We start from the raw sequence: 18,834 nt of genomic DNA on the forward strand, positions 1-18,834 counted from the left end.
TAGATGGTTTTATTTTTTGTTTAGAGCATATTCCTAACTCTAAGCTCTCATTAAACAGTGCATCATTATTCAGTATGGAGTTCATTACAGGAAAAAGCACCAGGGACTCAAAGTGTACCATCTACCAAAATCAATTCTTTGCTTTTGTGCTGCATATTAACTGATCTATCTCACACAGCAAACTAGGAAACCCCAAAGCCCGTTTCAGTTGAAAAGACAAATCATGTCATCCAGGCCTTTATCTTGCAGGTTGTTAAAATTACCTCAGGAGTTTGTTCTAGTAAATTCCCCATTAGCCAAGACACTATTTCTGGATGGACTGTGCTATTTTGAGCTCTGGCGTTTCAGAGACCCTCTGGTTGAATGTGTGAACACAGAACATCATGGAGCTGTTTGCAAAGATTATTTCTAACCTGGCTGCTGAGAGTGGTCAGGCCTTGGTGGAAAATGATGTCAGTGCAGTACTGGTTGAACCGAAGCCCAGTTTTGAAGGAATGTAAACTACTCTAAGGCCAGCTGCATTATTGATTTAACAGCCAAAATAAGAACTTTAGTGTTTAATCAAAATGTCTGTTGTTTACACAGGGACATTTTTCTTATAAACTTAAAGCAACATTAAATCAAGATGAACACTGGTTTGCCATCTCCAGCTGTGGACTTACTAAACTGCTGGTGTCAAAAGAAAGTGGCCTCTTCCAAAGGAGATGACTGCTAAGGGACCATCATGAAAGTGAACCTGGCGAGACTTAAATGATTTCAAATGGATTGCAGTTAGATACTTAAGAGTATTTGGGGGATTTAGATTTTTGAATACACAGTCCATTTTTCAGACTTTTTGTTGAGCACTGTTGCTTTACCAGTGAAGTTCGTTTTTCTAAAAAGATGCGTATGTGTGTGTGTGTGTGTGTGTGTGTGAGTGTGTGTGTGTGTGTGTGTGTATGTGTGTTCTCACAGAGGCCAGAAGGGGGCATCATATCCTTTGGCGCTGGACTTACAAGCATTTGTGAGCTACCCAATGTGGATGCTGGGACCTGAAAGCTGCTCTTTTTTATTTATTTATTTTATTTATTTATTTTAAAAATATTTTATTATTTTTATGTGTATGAGTGTATTGCTTGCATGTAAGTAAGTACATCCATGTCATGCAAGGCCCGGGGAGGACAGAAGAAGTTGTCGGATCCCCTGGAACTGGAGTTACAGACAGTTGTTAACTGCCATGTGGGAGCTGGGATTTCAACCTAATCTTCTGCAAGAACAATCAGTGTTCTTAACCACTGGGCCAAATGTTTCATTTATTCTTTTTATTTTATGTGTATATGTGAGTGTATTACCTGCATGTATGTAAGTGCACCCATGTCATGCAGTACCCACGGAGGTCAGAAAAGGTCTTTGAATCTCCTGGAACTGGAGTTATTGATGGTTGTTAGCCACCACAAGGGTGTTGGGTCTTCTGCAGGTGCCGTCAGTGCTCTTAACCCCTAAGTTATCTCTCCAGGCCCTGAACTCCACTCCTGACTGCTGAGCCATCCCTCCAGGCCCCTCATCAGTGACATTTTAACCTCTAGCTGTTCTTTCCATTTCACTGTTACACTTAATGGCCATATCTACATGACAAAACATACTCAAAATGCTTTTTCCACCAGTACTCCTCTTGACCATCTGTTAAACTTATCAAGGCAGGGTAATACAAGAACAAGCCAGCCTGCAGCCGTTCCTCCGTGTTGTAGAACTACTTTGCTCAGCTGGAAAGTCATTAGCTGGGGAGGCCACTCAACACTCTAAATTTTAAAAAATTCATTCATTCTTTGACAATTTCATGTATGTATGTAGTACATTCTGGTCACACTACCCCACTCTCCCTGTTCCCCTTCCATATCCACCTGTATCTCATTCCCTCCAGCTGTAGCCTGTATTTGTGTTTTGCTTTATTTTGTTTTGTGACCCACTGAGCTTAACCAGGGCTGCCTTCATGGGCATGGGTGTGGAGCCAGTGGCTATATCACTGAGGACAGTTACTCCCCCTCCCCCAGCAGCCTCAATTAGCAATAGCCAATAGGCCTCCTGGGAGGAGCTGGGCCCCAAAGGACCCCTCCACTATCCTTGACTGAACGCTGACAGGTCCAGTGTGGTGCAATCCCCATGCAGGTAGCCACAGCTTCTGTGAGTTCACAAGTGGACCGGCCATGCCAGGCCTAGAAGACAGTGCTTCACAGCCCTTCTCCCCAACCTGTAGCTCCTACATTCTTTTCACCCCTCCTGAGATGTTCCCTGAGCCACAGAGGGGGTGATATAGATGCCCCATTAGGGGCTGAGCACTCAGAAGTCACTTACACTCAGCCATAAGTCACTGAATTAACTGCAGTTCATTGCAAACAGTAGCTTCTCTGACTAAGTCTAAGGGTAGCACTAGCCTATGGGTAGAAACGTAAATATTTAGGAAGCAGTTTGTCAGCATGTCCATTTAGCAAAAAGCAGTAGGTTCACCTATAGGGTTTATGGCTTCCTTAGACACAGTCATTTTACCAGTCCACAGCACCAAATACGAACTCTCTCCCTTGCAATGGGCCTCAGATTGGATACAGTTTGAAATGATCTGAGCTGTAAGTCACTCAGTTTCAAAGACAGTGCAGAAAGAATAGAAAATATCTCATTTATAATTTTACATTAAAATTTTGTTAATATATCTTTACACTCGGTTTTGTCTCCTCTGTTGTAAGAGTCTGAAAAATGAGGAAACTACAAATTTATGATACTATAAAACTTTCATTACTGTCTACTTTTGAACAAGTGAAAATTTTTTTTCTAGATTTGAAATTGTCTGTTATCACAACAAATTAAATATATTAAGATACTGTTTTACTTAAAAGTAATTGTTTATATTATGGTTAGAGTGACCAAATTGAAATGAACTGGACCTTTCTCTGTATCAGTGATTATAAAATAGAGCAACGGATTTTCATAAATTATTTTAAGATCCTAGTTCACATGTAAAATTTTATATTTTCTTTTTGCATATATTAATAAAATATTCTTCATGGTATGCTTCTGCCATTCAGGAAGGAGTAAGATGAACTGGACTTCAACCTAAAAAGGTTTATTTCTTTTTCACCCCCCTAATTTTAATAACTTAATCTTTCATCCAATCCTAAATATTGAATTTTGAGAACTCAGTCACTTTTTCCATTCTGCTGAAGCTTCCTGGGGAGAGCCTGTCATTATTTAGAAACGGGGTGGTTTTCCTGACATCTCAAATTCTTCTCTATGCTTTAAGCACCTATGCTTTGTCTAAAATGACAAAAGCTCCTCAAATCAATTTCTTCTTTAAGCCTTTGGGTGATTTTCCATTGCTCACTGGAAGTATCTAACACTTAAGTTTTTAAGACACTGCAAGCTACTTTTGTACCCTATCTAATGATCTTCTTTTTGCTCATTGCCAAACATTTTCTTTTTTAAAAAGAAACATTTTATTTATTATTTTTATTTTGTATGTATGAGTATTTTGCCTGCATGTATGTAAGTGCACTTATGTCGTGCAGTGCCTGTAGGGGTCAGAAGAGGGCATCAGGTTCCCTGGAAGTGGAGTTATGAATGGTTGTTAGCTGCCATGTGGGTGCTGGGAATGAACCCTGGGTCCTCTGCAAGAACAGTCAGTGTTCTTAACCGCTGAGCTATCTCTCTGCTCCCCAAAACTTAATTTCTTTAGACCCTTGTATTTACTGGATTCTCTCTGTACTCTAAGCTTTTCCCGTCTCTTCCTTCTGTCTGGAACATGGTTCTCTCTCTTTTGCACACTGGTAAAGTCAATCCATTCTCCAAAAAGACTTCATGCCTTTTTACAAACTGTCCCACTTGCAATGGGGCAAGTGGTTTTTCTCAAACTTTCGAAGCACACTCTCCCCACCTACAGTGTTTTCACTGTTCCACCATTTTCATCCACTCAGCAGCCCATAAACCATGCAGAATATCTTAGTAGATGCAATCTGTATAACAGGGAGTGAATCAATAGCTTTTAGGGAAAAAAATGAGTGTTCACTGCAAGGAAGAAAGCATAGTGAAAACCACATTTCCCTATAGCTCACTGAAGAGTGACTTCATTAAGGATCATCCATTGAAGTAACACTTTGTAACTCTAGAGAAAATTTCAGCTCTTATACCAAAGGGATTAAGAGAGAATTTATTCTAAGCCAAACAGGAGTGACCATTAGTTGGGAACACATATTCAGGTTGCCAAATATGATAACATGTTCTATTGTGGCTGCAATTGAATGAGCTTATTCCCAGGACATTGTTAACTGTATGTCCTTTCCTGCCACATCAGTTTTACATGCAAAATCAGCATCAAAGCTGCCAGGTTGACTTGAAAAATAAACAAGAAAAATATAATTTAGAGATCAAATGAATTTATATTATGAGCCTGTTCAAATATCCACAAAGACTTTCACTGCTAACTGGAGACTCCCTGCCCCATCTAGCACAGCTGAGTTCGTGGCTATTTTATCCATTCATGAATATCCATTTATGAATATCCCTGTTCCTCCACCAGTGCTCCATTCGACCTGCAGGGGGCCTTTGTTGGGTTCTGCTTGGCTCCAGTTTTTGGCTTATAGAATACAGTCCTGAGCTTTGGCCAGCCCACCATCATCCACCTGGAATGAAGACCAATCCAATTCTCCAATGTTTGTACAAGGGGCTATTTTGGGAAATACTAGGATTTTCCTGAATTCCTGAACAGCTGTAAAATTCTAATACTTCCCTAAATTATTTATATTTCATAGAAAAGAATGCACTATTTGCTTTATTTTTAACTTTTGAATTTCAAAAGAAACTACTCAGTATCTAAAAATGATAATTTCTCTAACCTGCAGTTAAAAAAATGGAGTTACTTTTATTTAAAGCAAACAAAAAACTTCTCAATGAAGATAAATACCTTAAATTGAAAGACTCTTTGAATAACTGGAGTGTATTTTTAAAGTTTCACAAAATATATTATGGGGGGAATTTTTTTCTTTAAATTTTAAAATTTATTTTTGTTTTATATGTGTGAGTATTTTGCCTGCATGGATGTAAGTGTACCTGTGTCATGCAATGCCCACAGAGGACAGAAGAGGGCATCGGATCCCTTGGAACTAAAGACAGGGAGTTGTTAGCTGCCATGTGGGTTCTGGAAACTGAACCCAAAGCCTTTGCAAATGCAGCCAGTGTTTTTAACCACCTGTTTCTGCCTCCTAAGTGCTGGGATTAAAGGCATGAGCCATAATGACTAGCTCCCAAGGGATCTGTTTTTAACACATGAGTTTTAAAGCCAAAGAATATGTGAACTGTATTACCTAGGTATAATTGATTGTTTTCTTTTTACTTTTAATTAAAATATTTCTTTTGAGAGTATGGTATGGCAAATACATAGTTTTAAATCTATTTTGCTTTAAATAATTTTAATAGATGTGGTACAGTTCCTGTTCAAATAGGTCTTTTTCCTTTTTTCTAAGATTCATTTACTTCTCTTTGTGTGTGTGTGTGTGTGTGTGTGTGTGTGTGTGTGTGCGCCTACATGTATGGATGTGCACTATGTGCTGTCCTGGTGTCTGCAGAGGCCAGAAGAGGGCATGGGATCCCCTGGAACTGAAGTTAAGAGTGAGTTGTTCTGAGCGGCCATATAGGTACTGGGACCTGACCCCAGTTCTCTGTAAGAGTAACAAGTGTTCTTATTCACTGAGCCAATCTTGAGCCCCTTCCATTTTTTTAGTTAAATAAACACTTTGTAAATATTTTCATTTGGAAGGCTGATTATTTTTCAAGAAGCAGCTCAGAAGGAAGCAGAAGGGTGCCAAGAGCTGCCTGCTCCGTGTTTCCACTTCGGCTAGGGTAGGATTGACAATTTTGTTACAGTCTTGCTGGTTTAAGCTTCCACTTCCAAAATGACTTGTTTCTTATTAAACTTAACAAGGTGTTTTCAAAGTTATAAAATTCACATTAAAAACCGTTGGTGCTGGTCCTGCTATTCAGAGGTGGGAGTAAAGAAACAGAAAGAAAATACAGCGGTGAGACAGAGAGGCCAGGGAGGGAGGGAGAAAGAGGAGAGAGGATAGGGGAGGGCTGGAGAAAGAGAAACAGAGGAGAGGGAAGGAAGGAGAGGGAGAGGCACAGAGAGAGAGAGGGGGAGAAAGGAAGGGAGGGTAGAGGGAGAGAGAGGAGAGGCAGAGGGGGGCAGGAGAGAGGGAGGGGGGAGAAAGGGAGGGAGGGAGGGAGGAAAGGAAGAAAGGGAGAGACAGAGAGAGGGTTGAGAGAGTTTCACAATGACATTTTTATTAGATTTCTAAACCTCAGTGAATCCTCAATACAAAAATCCTTCCTCTCTCCCATGCACTAGGATAAGGATTAAGGATTCTGGGGACTGAAATCTCTTTTCCTTAAAATGTTCCAGGCAGGATCCTCATCTTCCCATTTCTTTGACTCACGTGCACATTTTTGATTAGTTGTACTGGAAGCTAAGAAACAAAATCATGGATTTCTTTATACTTTGCCTCTGTTATTATGTATGATGTTATTTTGGAAATGCATATTATGTTCAAAAATAGAATTTGCATTATTCTGAGACATTTCATGATCTTTAAAAATATGGTGCCTTAAAGTGTTTCTCAAAGAAACAGTAACTTGTTTCCTAACCTCTAGAATATACTATATCTGCAACTGCAGCCCAGTTTCCCAGGATGTCAGGACTACTTTTCCTTCTATAAGTCATAAATGCCAGGAGATAAAGGAACTGGATTTATAGTTGCAGAATCCCCACTTTGGAAAAGTACATTCATTCTGCTTATAGAAAAGAAAATAGAAAGAACAAAGTGATATCAGAGCACTTAGAAATGAAATGGAAACCTCACACTGAATTTTAGGGATTGCAAAAAAAAAAAAAAACAAAAAACCTCTTTTTCACTGCAGCTAAGAAGAATGAACCCAAACATACTTGAGGGTTGCTTCATTATTTCCTGGAAATTGCTCATGTTGGAGTGTGTGTGTTTACACTTTCCCATGCCTCTTTGGTTTTCCTACGCATGTGCATATTTCTTGGTGACTGGCCATATGACAATTTTCCCCCTATATGTGTCTCTGTAAGGCATATTTAGAAATAAAACAATGCCAGGTTTGAGATGGACTCATTATCTCCAGAACGTATCACTAAAACCATGCGCATAAATAGTCTGCTGTGTTTAGATCATATTATCAAATATAGAAAAGGATTTCTCTTGGCCAGGCTAAGAATCTTCTTTTGTGTTTTTCCCCTGAGTTTTGTCTAACAACTGCAGATATGAAGACCACATAGCTATTAACAACATAAATGCTCTGAAAATAACTTAATTTTGAAACATAACTCCAGTTCTTAGAAGAGACAGGTGGTGGCAATCATTTGAATTTTGATAAAATAAAAGTGAGTAAGGAAAGCTGTAATTAAAAAACCCCAAGAGCATATTTCATGCTAGATGCTATCTAAAGAAAACCAATATCACATTAAGTGCTGTTAAATTTTTCATGGTCCAACAAAGCACTTTACTTGTCCATTTAATTAGCAGCAAATTCAATAAAATGACAAATCTCTGGAGAGTTGATTGCCAAAGAAAGGCTTAAATCATGAGCATAGTCACTAGCATTTTTAGGAGCCCATTTGCCTTTAATAATACATTTGAGAGGCTGGAGAGATGGCTCAGTGATTTAGGGTATGTACTGCTCTTACAGAAGACCAGTGTTAGGTTCCCAGCACCCACACTGAGTGGCTCATGATCAGTTGTAACTCCAACTCAGGGAATCCCACATCGTCTTCTGACCTCCAAGGCTTCTGCACTCATGTGCACACACATACACATATTTGAAAATAAAAATAAATAAAGAGAATACAATTGAGAGCATTTTATTACCAATATTACATCCTTAGTACTAGCCATACCTGTATACAAATTCAGATGGCTGCACGTACATCAGGGGTGAAGGGTCTATTGTTAATGACTCATCTAGTATAAGGTTTGGGTGATCAAGTACAGTATCAGACCTGCTGTAACATCGAGGTGGCCACTAGAAGAAATGGGACATTTTGTCACTGCTTGGTGGTTGGCTTGACTGCATGTAGAGACTTGCTAATGCTGTATCATGACCCAGATGAAAAGAGATGGGTAAGCAAGTGGTAGGTATGTGACTACTGACTAGGAAATGTTTAAATATTCTGTTTAGAAAGAAATGAAAAAGTATTAAAATACCTATTTGAGATGGTTTTCTTTCACTTTAATTACTACAACCTATTTCTTGATCTGGGCTGTGTAGAAGAATGTCCTTACTGCAGTCACAACTCAGTTGTGACTTTGTGGAAAACGAAGATAGAAATAAAACTCAACAATGTGTTTTCTTTTCAAGATATTTTTTTCTCTCAAGACTTTTTTTTCCATATCAAAAGAACTGCAAGTGTTCTTGAGGGTCCTGAAGAATGTGATCAAGTCTTCCTTCACAGGGAAGGGTTTTGCAGGAAAAGAACTTGCCAAAGGATGAACCCCTGAACCATTCAATGTAGTGTAACAAGAGGGTCAGAAATTGACCCCGGCCAGGAGTCCACCTAGCTACTTTTACATGGCAACAGCAGCCTCTAGAGGTAATCAGGAAGAATCTGTGTCTTTGTTAAGAACGAGCCTGACTTGATTTTCACAGGTATCATTCATTAGAGGGAAGAAAGCAATTCAGTGTATAGAATGAAATGGGATTTACCCAGTTGGGGAACTGATTGAAACATGTACCCGAACATGATTGAAACATGACATGTATTCATGTCAGCCTTCATGATCCCCCACCCCGTGCCTGTGTGTGTCCTGTGCAGCTCCACATGCCTGCATGAGACATGCTATCAAACACATGCTCTCATGTTGGCCTGATTGAAAAGTGTACTTTGCACATTTATTGTGTCAGTGTTTGAATGAGCCAGTTTTGTATTTTCGGGAGTATTGTCGAGAAAATTTGGCATGTTCTAAATTAACGGCAAAGTTGCAAAAATACAAAATTTACAGGTCTTTTCCAAGATTTCAGTTCAAAGGTAATTTGTTTGCTAGTTTGCCATGAATATTTGCCTTGACTGAGGGTTACTGATGAACACGAAGAAATTATACTTCTTTAATTTCTAAAACATATCTTTAACTTCTAAATGATATGGTTATATTTTAATATACTTGACATTTTGATATTTTCTTTTTTTATTTTAAAAAATGTATTGAGAATTTCATGCATTCATATAAGATGTTTAGATGAAATCCACGCTCACACCCTCCCCTCCAATTCCTCCTATATCGCCCCATCACTTTTTTTCTGACAACTTCATGTACTCTTTCTTTTTTATGGCTTTTTTTTGCTACTTTCATATTTCCCCCCTCTGGAGAGGTAACCCTAAAATCTTTTAGGGATTATATGTTTTCTTTATTGAAATCGAGGATTATACTGCAAACAGAAAGGTTGTGTGTGGTCTGAGCATTCTCTATTGTTTATTATAAGATACATGAACAATAACCCTCAAAACCTGCTTTTCCCCCTTGACTATGCTCTTTGTTCTGATCAGTACCACTTATTTATCCTTTCATGAAATGTACTGTTAATAATCATGTAAGTTATTCTCAGTTATATAAGTTATTTTGGTTCTCTCTGTGGAAGACATACAGAATTCTCAGGGATACCATGAAGGATCTGCTGTGTAAATGTTTACTCTAGGGACCTACCCAGTAAACTCACATTTGAACCGTTTCCACCCCCTGCATTGCTAAGCCTGCTGTCCTCCTATGAGTCTAGTCATCCTTCTGTTCTTTCCTCTTCACTGCAGAACCTCGATGCCCTGCACGACCACCTGGCTACCATCTACCCGGGGATGCGTGCACCTTCCTTCAGGTGCACAGATGCAGAGAAGGGCAAAGGGCTCATTCTGCACTACTACTCTGAGAGGGAGGGGCTGCAGGACATTGTCATCGGGATTATCAAGACTGTCGCTCAACAGATACACGGCACTGAAATAGACATGAAGGTAACGTCCACCAATGGACATTAGAATGCAAGTGACATCAGGAGTGTGTTAAATGATACTCATAGTGATTGCCTCAAATTGGCTTCACTAGAAGTATACCCAAGCTGAGATGCTGTAAACTCTGGCTCTCTACTTGGCCTTGGAACACATTCTGTAGCATATTTGCCCCCTTGTAACAACAGGTTTTTCTAATTATACATTGCTTAAGGCAAAGGAATTTTAATTCTCATCCCCTGTGAACACAAACCAGCTGGAACTGTGGGTTTCAGCATGCAAGATATTATAATGTAGATAGATGTGAAGAGCACATAAAATTAGCTGATTTCACAGATCATTTTTTTTTTTTTTTTGCATAGTTGGAATCATTCCGTCAACTAAAAGTTTGGCTTTAAATCAAGTTGCTGTAGTGAATATAGCGAGGCCAGGTCTGGTCTTTCCTGCTATTTTTGATAACATCCACTGTTAGTTTGAGTGGTAATTTCAAGGTAACAACACAGCAACCATACGATGAAGAAAATTGCCATTTTTTCTCTGACGCTGACCCAAGTAGCCTCTCCCAGTTAGCTGCTTTTTGTGTGCTTAACAAGTTCAGCCTCAGCTACCTGATCCAGTGATTTTAAGTTTGCACCATGGTGGAGACAGGGATATCTGTTTTTGGCTGTCTTTATGGAATTTCTAAAAGGCTATAGTTACTTATATACCACAATGATGTTCCAGTACACCTGAGAAGCTCAGAACTCTGACTTACGGTATTATAAAATGCAAAATTACAACATTTGAATTGATTAGACAGGTGTCCCATATCTGTAATCTAGCCATATCATATCAGATTTCATTGTTTCTTGGTGTTTAGGAGCTGGTGTTGTTTCTTACGTGGAACTTGGTGATTTGTAGATGCACCGTTTTTTTTTGTTTGTTTGTTTGTTTTTTTTTTTTTGTTTATAACTAAGAAGTGAGGCTGTGGGAGCCATGGATCTATCATATCCAAAATCATTTAAATATGAAAGTTTTAAACAGAGAAGACATGCATCCATGATTGGGAAGCTTGTTGGAATACAATCCAAATGGTACTTGCCGTACATGTCCAGCCTTTCCATCTTGACCCCAAACTAACATAGCATCTATCCAGAGTGATCCTATAAATATCAAAGGCTTGCTTCACATTACACTTACTGTTGATAAAACTGACTAGGAAACAGCTACATAGACTCTTCAGGAAGACAGATATTAGGTGGGGAGAGACGGAGCTTCAGAGAAAGGGTGAGGAACCAAAGCATTAGGGAGAACATGCCCTGGCTTAAGCTTCTCTGATAAAAAGAGAGAGAATAGAAGAAAAAGGAAATGTTATGCTTTTCAGAGTCAGAACTCAAAAAGGTGGGCAGACCTAACAGAGCCTCCTCAGTGACTACCCAGAGAGCAGGGGGTTCTCAGAAGGAAAATATACTATCTCAATGAAGAGATAATTATTCCTCCCATCTTTTTAGCATAGATTAAGGCAAATCAGCCTTCTTAAAGTGTCATCTCAACCTGGTGATTGACGAGCCCAACTGGATTCTTTCATTTTTTGTTTTTTTTTTAAAAAAATTTGTCTATTATTTTACTTTTATGAATATGAGTACATTGCCTGAATGTATATAAGTGCACCCCTGTCCTGCAGTGCCCATGGAGGTCAGAAAATGGCATCGGATCTCCTGGAACTGGAGTTATGGACGATTGTTAGCCTCCATGTGGGTGCTAGGATTTGAACCTGGGTCTTTTGCAAGACAGCCAGTGCTCTTAACCACTGAACCATCTCTCCAGCCCCAACTCTTATGTTTTGAGTAGCTTGCAATGTTAAGTCTCCATCCAGGCTAGAGAAATAGCTTTCCCTTCATGGAATTTAACAGAGCCCTCATCAAGACTATTGTCACATAATGGCACAAAGTTTTCAAATTCTGAATAAGAACACTAAGATTTAACCACTATAATAAATTCATATGAAGAAGAATGATATCCTTATTTTGTCATGGAAAAATGCATATAATAGTATCTGTGGTTTCTGTAAGTCATCAAGTCTCTGATGTACTGCAGTGAGCTCAAGAAGGGACAAATGAGCAAGAGGCTGTCTTCACTGACCTAGAAACTAGGAAATCTGGCTCAGTCTTTCCTTATTTGGATCTAACTACCATAGACACAAAATTTTTCCATTGATAAAAAGGCACACTGCTTTCTGTTTCTTAAAGTCAAAAGAAAAAATGTTTTAGTATTGTATTAGTCTGTGAATACTATTTTAGAAATGTAGGTATTTCCTAAAATTATGGCTTGCTCATAATTATGGTTACTTATTTACTTCGGTTTCTTGGATTTGGAATTTTGTCATTGAATAAATTAGAATAAAATAATAAAAAAAATGAGACAAGGTGTCATCATGTAGTCCTGCCTTCCTGGGAACTGGCTATATAGACCAGGCCAGGCTTGAATTCACCTGCCTCTGCTTCCTGAGTGCTAGGATTAAAGGGGCATGCCACTACACCCAGATAAATAATAAATTTTGAAATGTTTTAATGCATATTGTCAATTTATCCTTCAGAAAGATGAACCAGAATACCCTTCAATTAATGGTACTGGAGATTCTGTTTTTTGCCTCTCAGGACTTTACTCATATTAATTCCTTATACCTGCCAAGTGACAAATAAAAGTGATATCAATTATGTTTTGAAGAGGCTAGTAAGATGGCTCAGCAGTTAAGAACACTGGCTGCTCTTGCAGAGGACCTGGGTTTGGCGCTCAGCACTCACATGGTGGCTAACAACCATTTGTAACTTGAGTTCTGGGGCAACTGAAATGTTCTTCTGAACTCCATGGGCATTGCACACATGTGGGTGAACTTAAATACACACACACAGACAAAATACTCATACACAAAAAATAAAAATAGATAAAAAAGAAATTTAAGTATGTTTAAGATAAAAATAGATAAAAGGAAATTTAAATGTGTTTTAAAATATGCATCTGTGTCTTTTAACTTCTCATTCACTTCTTTGAGTGTTTTTGTTTTAATCACATGAATAGTGTTGCTGTCTGTAGTCTGTAGGCTGTGTGTTCACTGCACAGTTGCTGTGGGGATCTACCCACCAGGCTAAGGGATTGCTGTAGTCTACTCAAAAGGCCATATGTGCCAATGGGGAATTGATACCAGACTTGTAATTCATAGTTATATGTCAGTAATTATGGAACACAGTTGGTAGGATGCTTGCCTGGAAAGCACAAAGCCCTTGGCTTAATCCCCAGCACCACATAAACTGAGCATTGGAGGACATGCCCATGATCCCAGCACGTGGAAGGTAAAAGCAAGAGGCTCAGAAGTTCAAGGTCATCCTCAACTATATAGCCACCTGGAGGCCTGCCTAAAGTACATAAGACTATATCTCAAAAAACAATCATAGTGCCTGCACATTTCATAGTCAAATATCAAGGAATGTTTTTCTGCTTTACATATGTGTAGTGATTGCATATATTTTAATTTTTCTAATTACCCTCTTAAACATGGAGCTGGAACAATGGTTCAGCAGTTAAGAGCATGTGTTCTGCTCCCAGCACCCACATGGGGGCTAACAACTTCCATAACTCCAGTTCCAGGGGATCAGACACCCTCTTCTGACCTCCTATCAGGCATTGTATAACACAGGCACACTTACATACATGCAGTCAATACACTCGTACACACAAAATAAAAATAACAAATAAAATATTTTAAACATAATGCTCATAAACAGTCTCTTACATTTATATATTTTAATGAAACTGAAATACCAGCAAGTAACAGCATTTCCTCCTTTTGACATCCAGGTTATTCAGCAAAGAAATGAAGAATGTGATCATACTCAATTTTTAATTGAAGAGAAAGAGTCGAAAGAAGAGGATTTTTATGAAGATCTTGACAGATTTGAAGAAAATGGTACCCAGGAATCACGCATCAGCCCATACACCTTCTGCAAAGCTTTTCCTTTTCACATAATATTTGACCGGGATCTTGTGGTCACTCAATGTGGCAATGCCATCTATAGAGTGCTCCCCCAGGTAAAATACACAGCACCCTGCCCCCAGGCCTGACCCCTGGTTACAGGTACTATTCATTTGTTAACTGTCATGTAACAAGACATAGCACACAGATTTTTCATCAAAATGTTTGAGTATATTGGAAATTTCCTTAGGGCATCTGCTTGTTTCTTTTTTAATCACCTATAGGGACAGGAAGAAATTACATGAGAATGACAGGCATTCAGTGAGAAAGTGAGGGAATTTGCTAACTGCAACCAGTTTCCACTTATATTTTTTTTTGTTGAGTAAATATTCATCATTTAAATACCTTCCAAAAAGGGTTTTAAAAATCAGCTGTTGACAGGGGAAAGAAAGAAATTTAAAAGCACTCAGGATGAACTAGACAGAAGTTATCGTGGGTTTAGTGAAGAAGCATCAGGGGACCACAGAGCTTTAGAACCCAAGTGTTGTATTCCTGAGAATCATTTGAAAGCTCCTTCCTGTTTATGTACTCTTTCTTTGATCACGTATGTTTGGACTTGTTCATGACTCTTGTCTAGGGGAAATTTTAGCTTGTAGCTCAGGACTAGTCCACAGGGGTCTGGTGTAAAGCTGTAGCTCTGGAAGCAGACTTCTGTACTTGCTCCACGTGTTCCTGATGGTGTGACCTAAGTGTGTTATTCTGCTGGTTCCCTTCTGTCTGGCACAAGAAACCAGGGCACATGAAGACCCTTTAGTCCACTGCCTGGTCCATCATAAGCAGCTGGTATATGTTACCTACTTCTATTAATATTATCATCTCTCTTTTTACGAACTTTAAGAAGTGTTTGTGTGTTTTGATACACAGACATCTAACACATCATGCTGTAGTTTAGAAGATAAAATTCATTCTCCTGAAATGATTATTTTATTTGTATCAGCTTATATTTGAATGTTAGTTACCCAAATCCATACTAGGTTTTATATTCCAGCAGCTATTTGATTTTGACTTAATGACTGAGGTGCATGTAGCAAAATTTAAGTCCATAGTCAGAGTAAGCTTCATATACAACAATTAAGACTTTTCCATTTACAAATGTAATTGAACTGGCTTAATTTAGAGCTTGCTATCAAGTCATAAAGTTACTTTCAAGTAGCTAAGTGCTCTTTGCTCTTTACCTACAGCTCCAACCTGGGAACTGCAGCCTTCTGTCTGTCTTCTCACTGGTTCGTCCTCATATTGACATCAGTTTCCATGGGATCCTTTCTCACATCAATACCGTCTTTGTATTGAGAAGCAAGGTAACAAAGATCTCATTTCACTGACTGCAAGTAAGGTGTGTTGCCAGTTAGAAGTTATGAGGAGAGACAATTATCTCCTAGTACATTCTATAAGATGGAGATATCAAGATATCATAAGGAAATAAAACCCAGTCTCAAAAGAGATGCGTATTTAAAAGGCAATGCTGATTCTTCGTTTAGTGTGAGGAACATGAACCAGCTGATCAGAGTCAATGAAAACAAGTTTCACAAAGTGTCCTGCTGAGAACATCTCAGTCTCACATAATAAAACCAACTGAAATTACAAAGCCTTTAAAAAGAAACCAGAAGAACAGAGATCCTTGTTCCTTTATAACTTCACCAAAGCCACTGATTTATTCTTCAGTAAATTTATTATTCTTGGTAACATGTTTTTTGTAGAAAAATGAAGGGATTAAAAACTCCTACAGTTGATAATTTAGATGTTTTCCGGATTCCGTGGTTTGTGTTCCTGGGATAATCATAACAAATGCAATTTTCCCAAAGTACATGTCTCTCATCCATCCCCTACCTCTCGCAAAAGCCACAGTTACATGTATTTTATATGTTTGGAACAGACTGCTTTCAGCTGCTCTGTGAATATAGACTTAGCTTGGCTTTGTTTTGGTAAAACTCAGTTATATATGTTGAAGTCCTATTGAAAAACCAGGGGACAGGGCTGGAGAGATGGCTCAGCAGTTGAGAGCACTGACTGCTCTTGCAGAGGACCCAGGTTCAATTCCCAGCACCCACATGGTGGCTACAAACCGTCCTTAACTCCAGTTGCAGGGGAATCCAAAGCCCTCTTCTGACCTCCGCAGCATTGCATGACACGGGTGCACTCACATACATGCAGGTAGTATGCTCATACACATAAACAAACAAACAAATTAACAAACAAACAAATAAATATAATAAATAAATAGACTTTTTTTTAAAAAAAGAATAATCAGGGGACAAAACATTCAGAGAACCTTGCAACAAATGCATGAACGCAGTGCAGCTGCAGCCTTCTGGAAGGAGGACGCCCAGTGGCTTTTCAGAATGCTAAAGGACAGGTGTTGGGCTTCGTACCTGGTAGTATGCCCTCTCCATTTCTGATGGAGGCATTTCCTTCCCTTAATGTTGGCAAGAAGCGAGGTTGTGTGCTCACTGGTGCTGCTTCTCAGGCAGGAGAAAGGTAAGAGCTAACTGTTTCCTGTTTGTTGTTCAAGGAAGGATTGCTGGATGTAGAGAAGCTGGAATGTGAAGATGAGCTGACTGGGACTGAGATCAGCTGCTTACGTCTCAAGGGTCAAATGATCTACTTACCTGAAGCAGACAGCATCCTTTTCCTGTGCTCACCAAGGTAATAACTTTTAGATTAATTGTAGCCCATCAGGCTTACATTTGCTGAAGTATAATTAGATTTTCCAACCCTTGCTATGTATTTACTTATAATAAAAATTATATCATTGGACATTGCTAATAAATTCAGAAGTCACACTCACTTTATGCCATATCATAATCTGTCTGTGAGGTACTTATGCCATTAGATCATGGGATGAGTAGTCTGCAATGAACTAATTCTGCTATTTTTGTACTTTCAAAAGAAGCATCATGCAAAACAGCAATTTCGTAAAGCATGTGATATGATGATATAAATAATGAACTTTTCTATAGTTTGTTAGAAAAGATCATAAAAAGAAGCTGGCCGTGGTGATGCACAGCTTTATTCTCAGCAGAGGCCGGTGAATCTCTGTGAGTTGCAGGCCAAGAGTACAAAGCAAGTTCCAGGCCAGCCAGGGCTGCATAGAAAGAATCTGTCTTAAAAAGAAAGAAAAAAATTATTAAAAGATACATGATTTTTGGATTTGTACTACTTTATGTTAAAATATTTAATGACTTCATTAGGTTATATTATTCAAAATAATTATGAAAGTGAAATTTAGTTAAATATGTTGTTTGTAATTAATATCAGAGGTGACAAAGTTTGAGTTGGTGATTTCCAGCTTTAGAATTTTCCTAAAAGCTACAGAGGGATTCAGAATATGGAAATGTGTGTACATATATATTTGTTTAAGAGCAATAGTAAAAGATAAGTGTGAGACTTGTTACTGGATGTTTGTATATATGATTAATAGTAATTATGATTTATTTTCTGAGGAATATTTGTTATGCAAATAAGAGACAAAGCTAATGGGATATAAGGCATCTTCAAAGCTATCATCCAGGAGCCCCATGACTCCTCATCTGTCATTGGTGCTTCCTCTTCTTTTTCCTTGTTGGATGTCAGTAGAATGACAGGTTCACTTTCGGGAGAGTTTCTGTTCAAGGACAGAAAGATTTCTTTAGAGGAAGAAGGCTCTAGTTTGCTTTCTCTTGCTGTAATAAAACACTGACCAAAACCAGCTTAGGGAAGAGAGGATTTATTTCATCTTACATTTCCAGGTCACAGCCCATGAGTAAGGAAAGTCAACACAGGAACTGAAGCAGAAACAATGGAGAACTTCTGCTTACTGGCTCACTTCTCTCCCATTAAGCTACATTTTTATACATATAGTAGGACCACCTGCCTAGGGATGGTATCACCCACAGTGGGCTGGGCATTTCTTCATCAATTATCAGTCAAAAAATGCTCCACAAACATGTACACAGGCCAAAATAATGTGAACAATCCCCTGAGACTTTCTCAGATAAGTCTGGTCTGTATCAAGTGGAGAGCTGAAGCTCAGACAGAAGCAAAGCAAAAATTGTGGAGTGTGTTTGCCTGTTTCCATACATAGAAGTTGGTCCTGTAGTGAGACATTCACATTGTTGCATGATCTGTTCAAACGTGTAGAAAGATTTACAATAAAACAGAGATCAAGTAGAAATTGTGTTTGTAAAATAATTCTAGAGTGATTAATTTAAGAAATGTATAATAAGGAATCTTTTTTTGAGACAGGGTATTGTGTAGCCCAGGCTGATCTGAAACTTGGTATGTGGCCAAGAATGATGAACATCTGCTCTTCCTGCCTCTCCCTCCTGAAGACTCGCATTAGCAGGCATATGTCACCACACCCAGTTATGTGGTACTGAGGATTGAATCCAGGGCTTCATGCATGCTAGGCAAGCACTCTACACCCTGACCCCATAAGGGGCCCCATAAAGAATAAGATCCTTATAATTTCATTAAGTTTTCTACCACAATATAAATTATCTTTTGCTATTCATTTCATTCTTTAACTTTTATTGTTTGTTTTTTGACAATTTTATAAATGCATAAAACATTGTTCTAATTATTATAGCCCCACCAAAATCCCCCCCACCATTATCTCCCTTTCCTCTGTACAAGTCCTCTTCCCACATTAATGTCTTCAGTTGTCATTGTTTGCTTTGTTTTGTTTGAGAACCCCTGAGTTTAAACAGGATCTTCCTGCTGACCAAAGGTTTATCCTTTGGAGACTGATGTCCTCCATAGTGGGTACAAAACTGAAGCCAATAACTGCCATTCCCCCAGGATCCATCAGTAGCCCATA

General features: G+C 38.7%; 1 protein-coding gene across 3 annotated transcripts in view; it reads left to right on the forward strand.

Annotated features, from left to right (window-relative positions):
* Gucy1b1 (guanylate cyclase 1 soluble subunit beta 1) overlaps nucleotides 1-18,834 on the forward strand; it is a 45,549-nt gene that overhangs the window by 15,313 nt on the left and 11,402 nt on the right. For all 3 annotated transcript variants that reach the window (XM_008854301.3, XM_008854302.3, XM_008854303.3), the window contains 4 exons: nucleotides 9,839-10,036; nucleotides 13,865-14,095; nucleotides 15,221-15,337; nucleotides 16,549-16,682. In XM_008854301.3, the coding sequence (XP_008852523.1) occupies nucleotides 9,839-10,036; nucleotides 13,865-14,095; nucleotides 15,221-15,337; nucleotides 16,549-16,682 (680 nt within the window). The remainder of the gene's footprint in view (nucleotides 1-9,838; nucleotides 10,037-13,864; nucleotides 14,096-15,220; nucleotides 15,338-16,548; nucleotides 16,683-18,834) is intronic.

This window comes from Nannospalax galili, unplaced genomic scaffold, assembly GCF_000622305.1.
Source record: "Nannospalax galili isolate Female #2095 unplaced genomic scaffold, S.galili_v1.0 scaffold305, whole genome shotgun sequence".
Lineage (NCBI taxonomy): Eukaryota > Metazoa > Chordata > Mammalia > Rodentia > Spalacidae > Nannospalax > Nannospalax galili.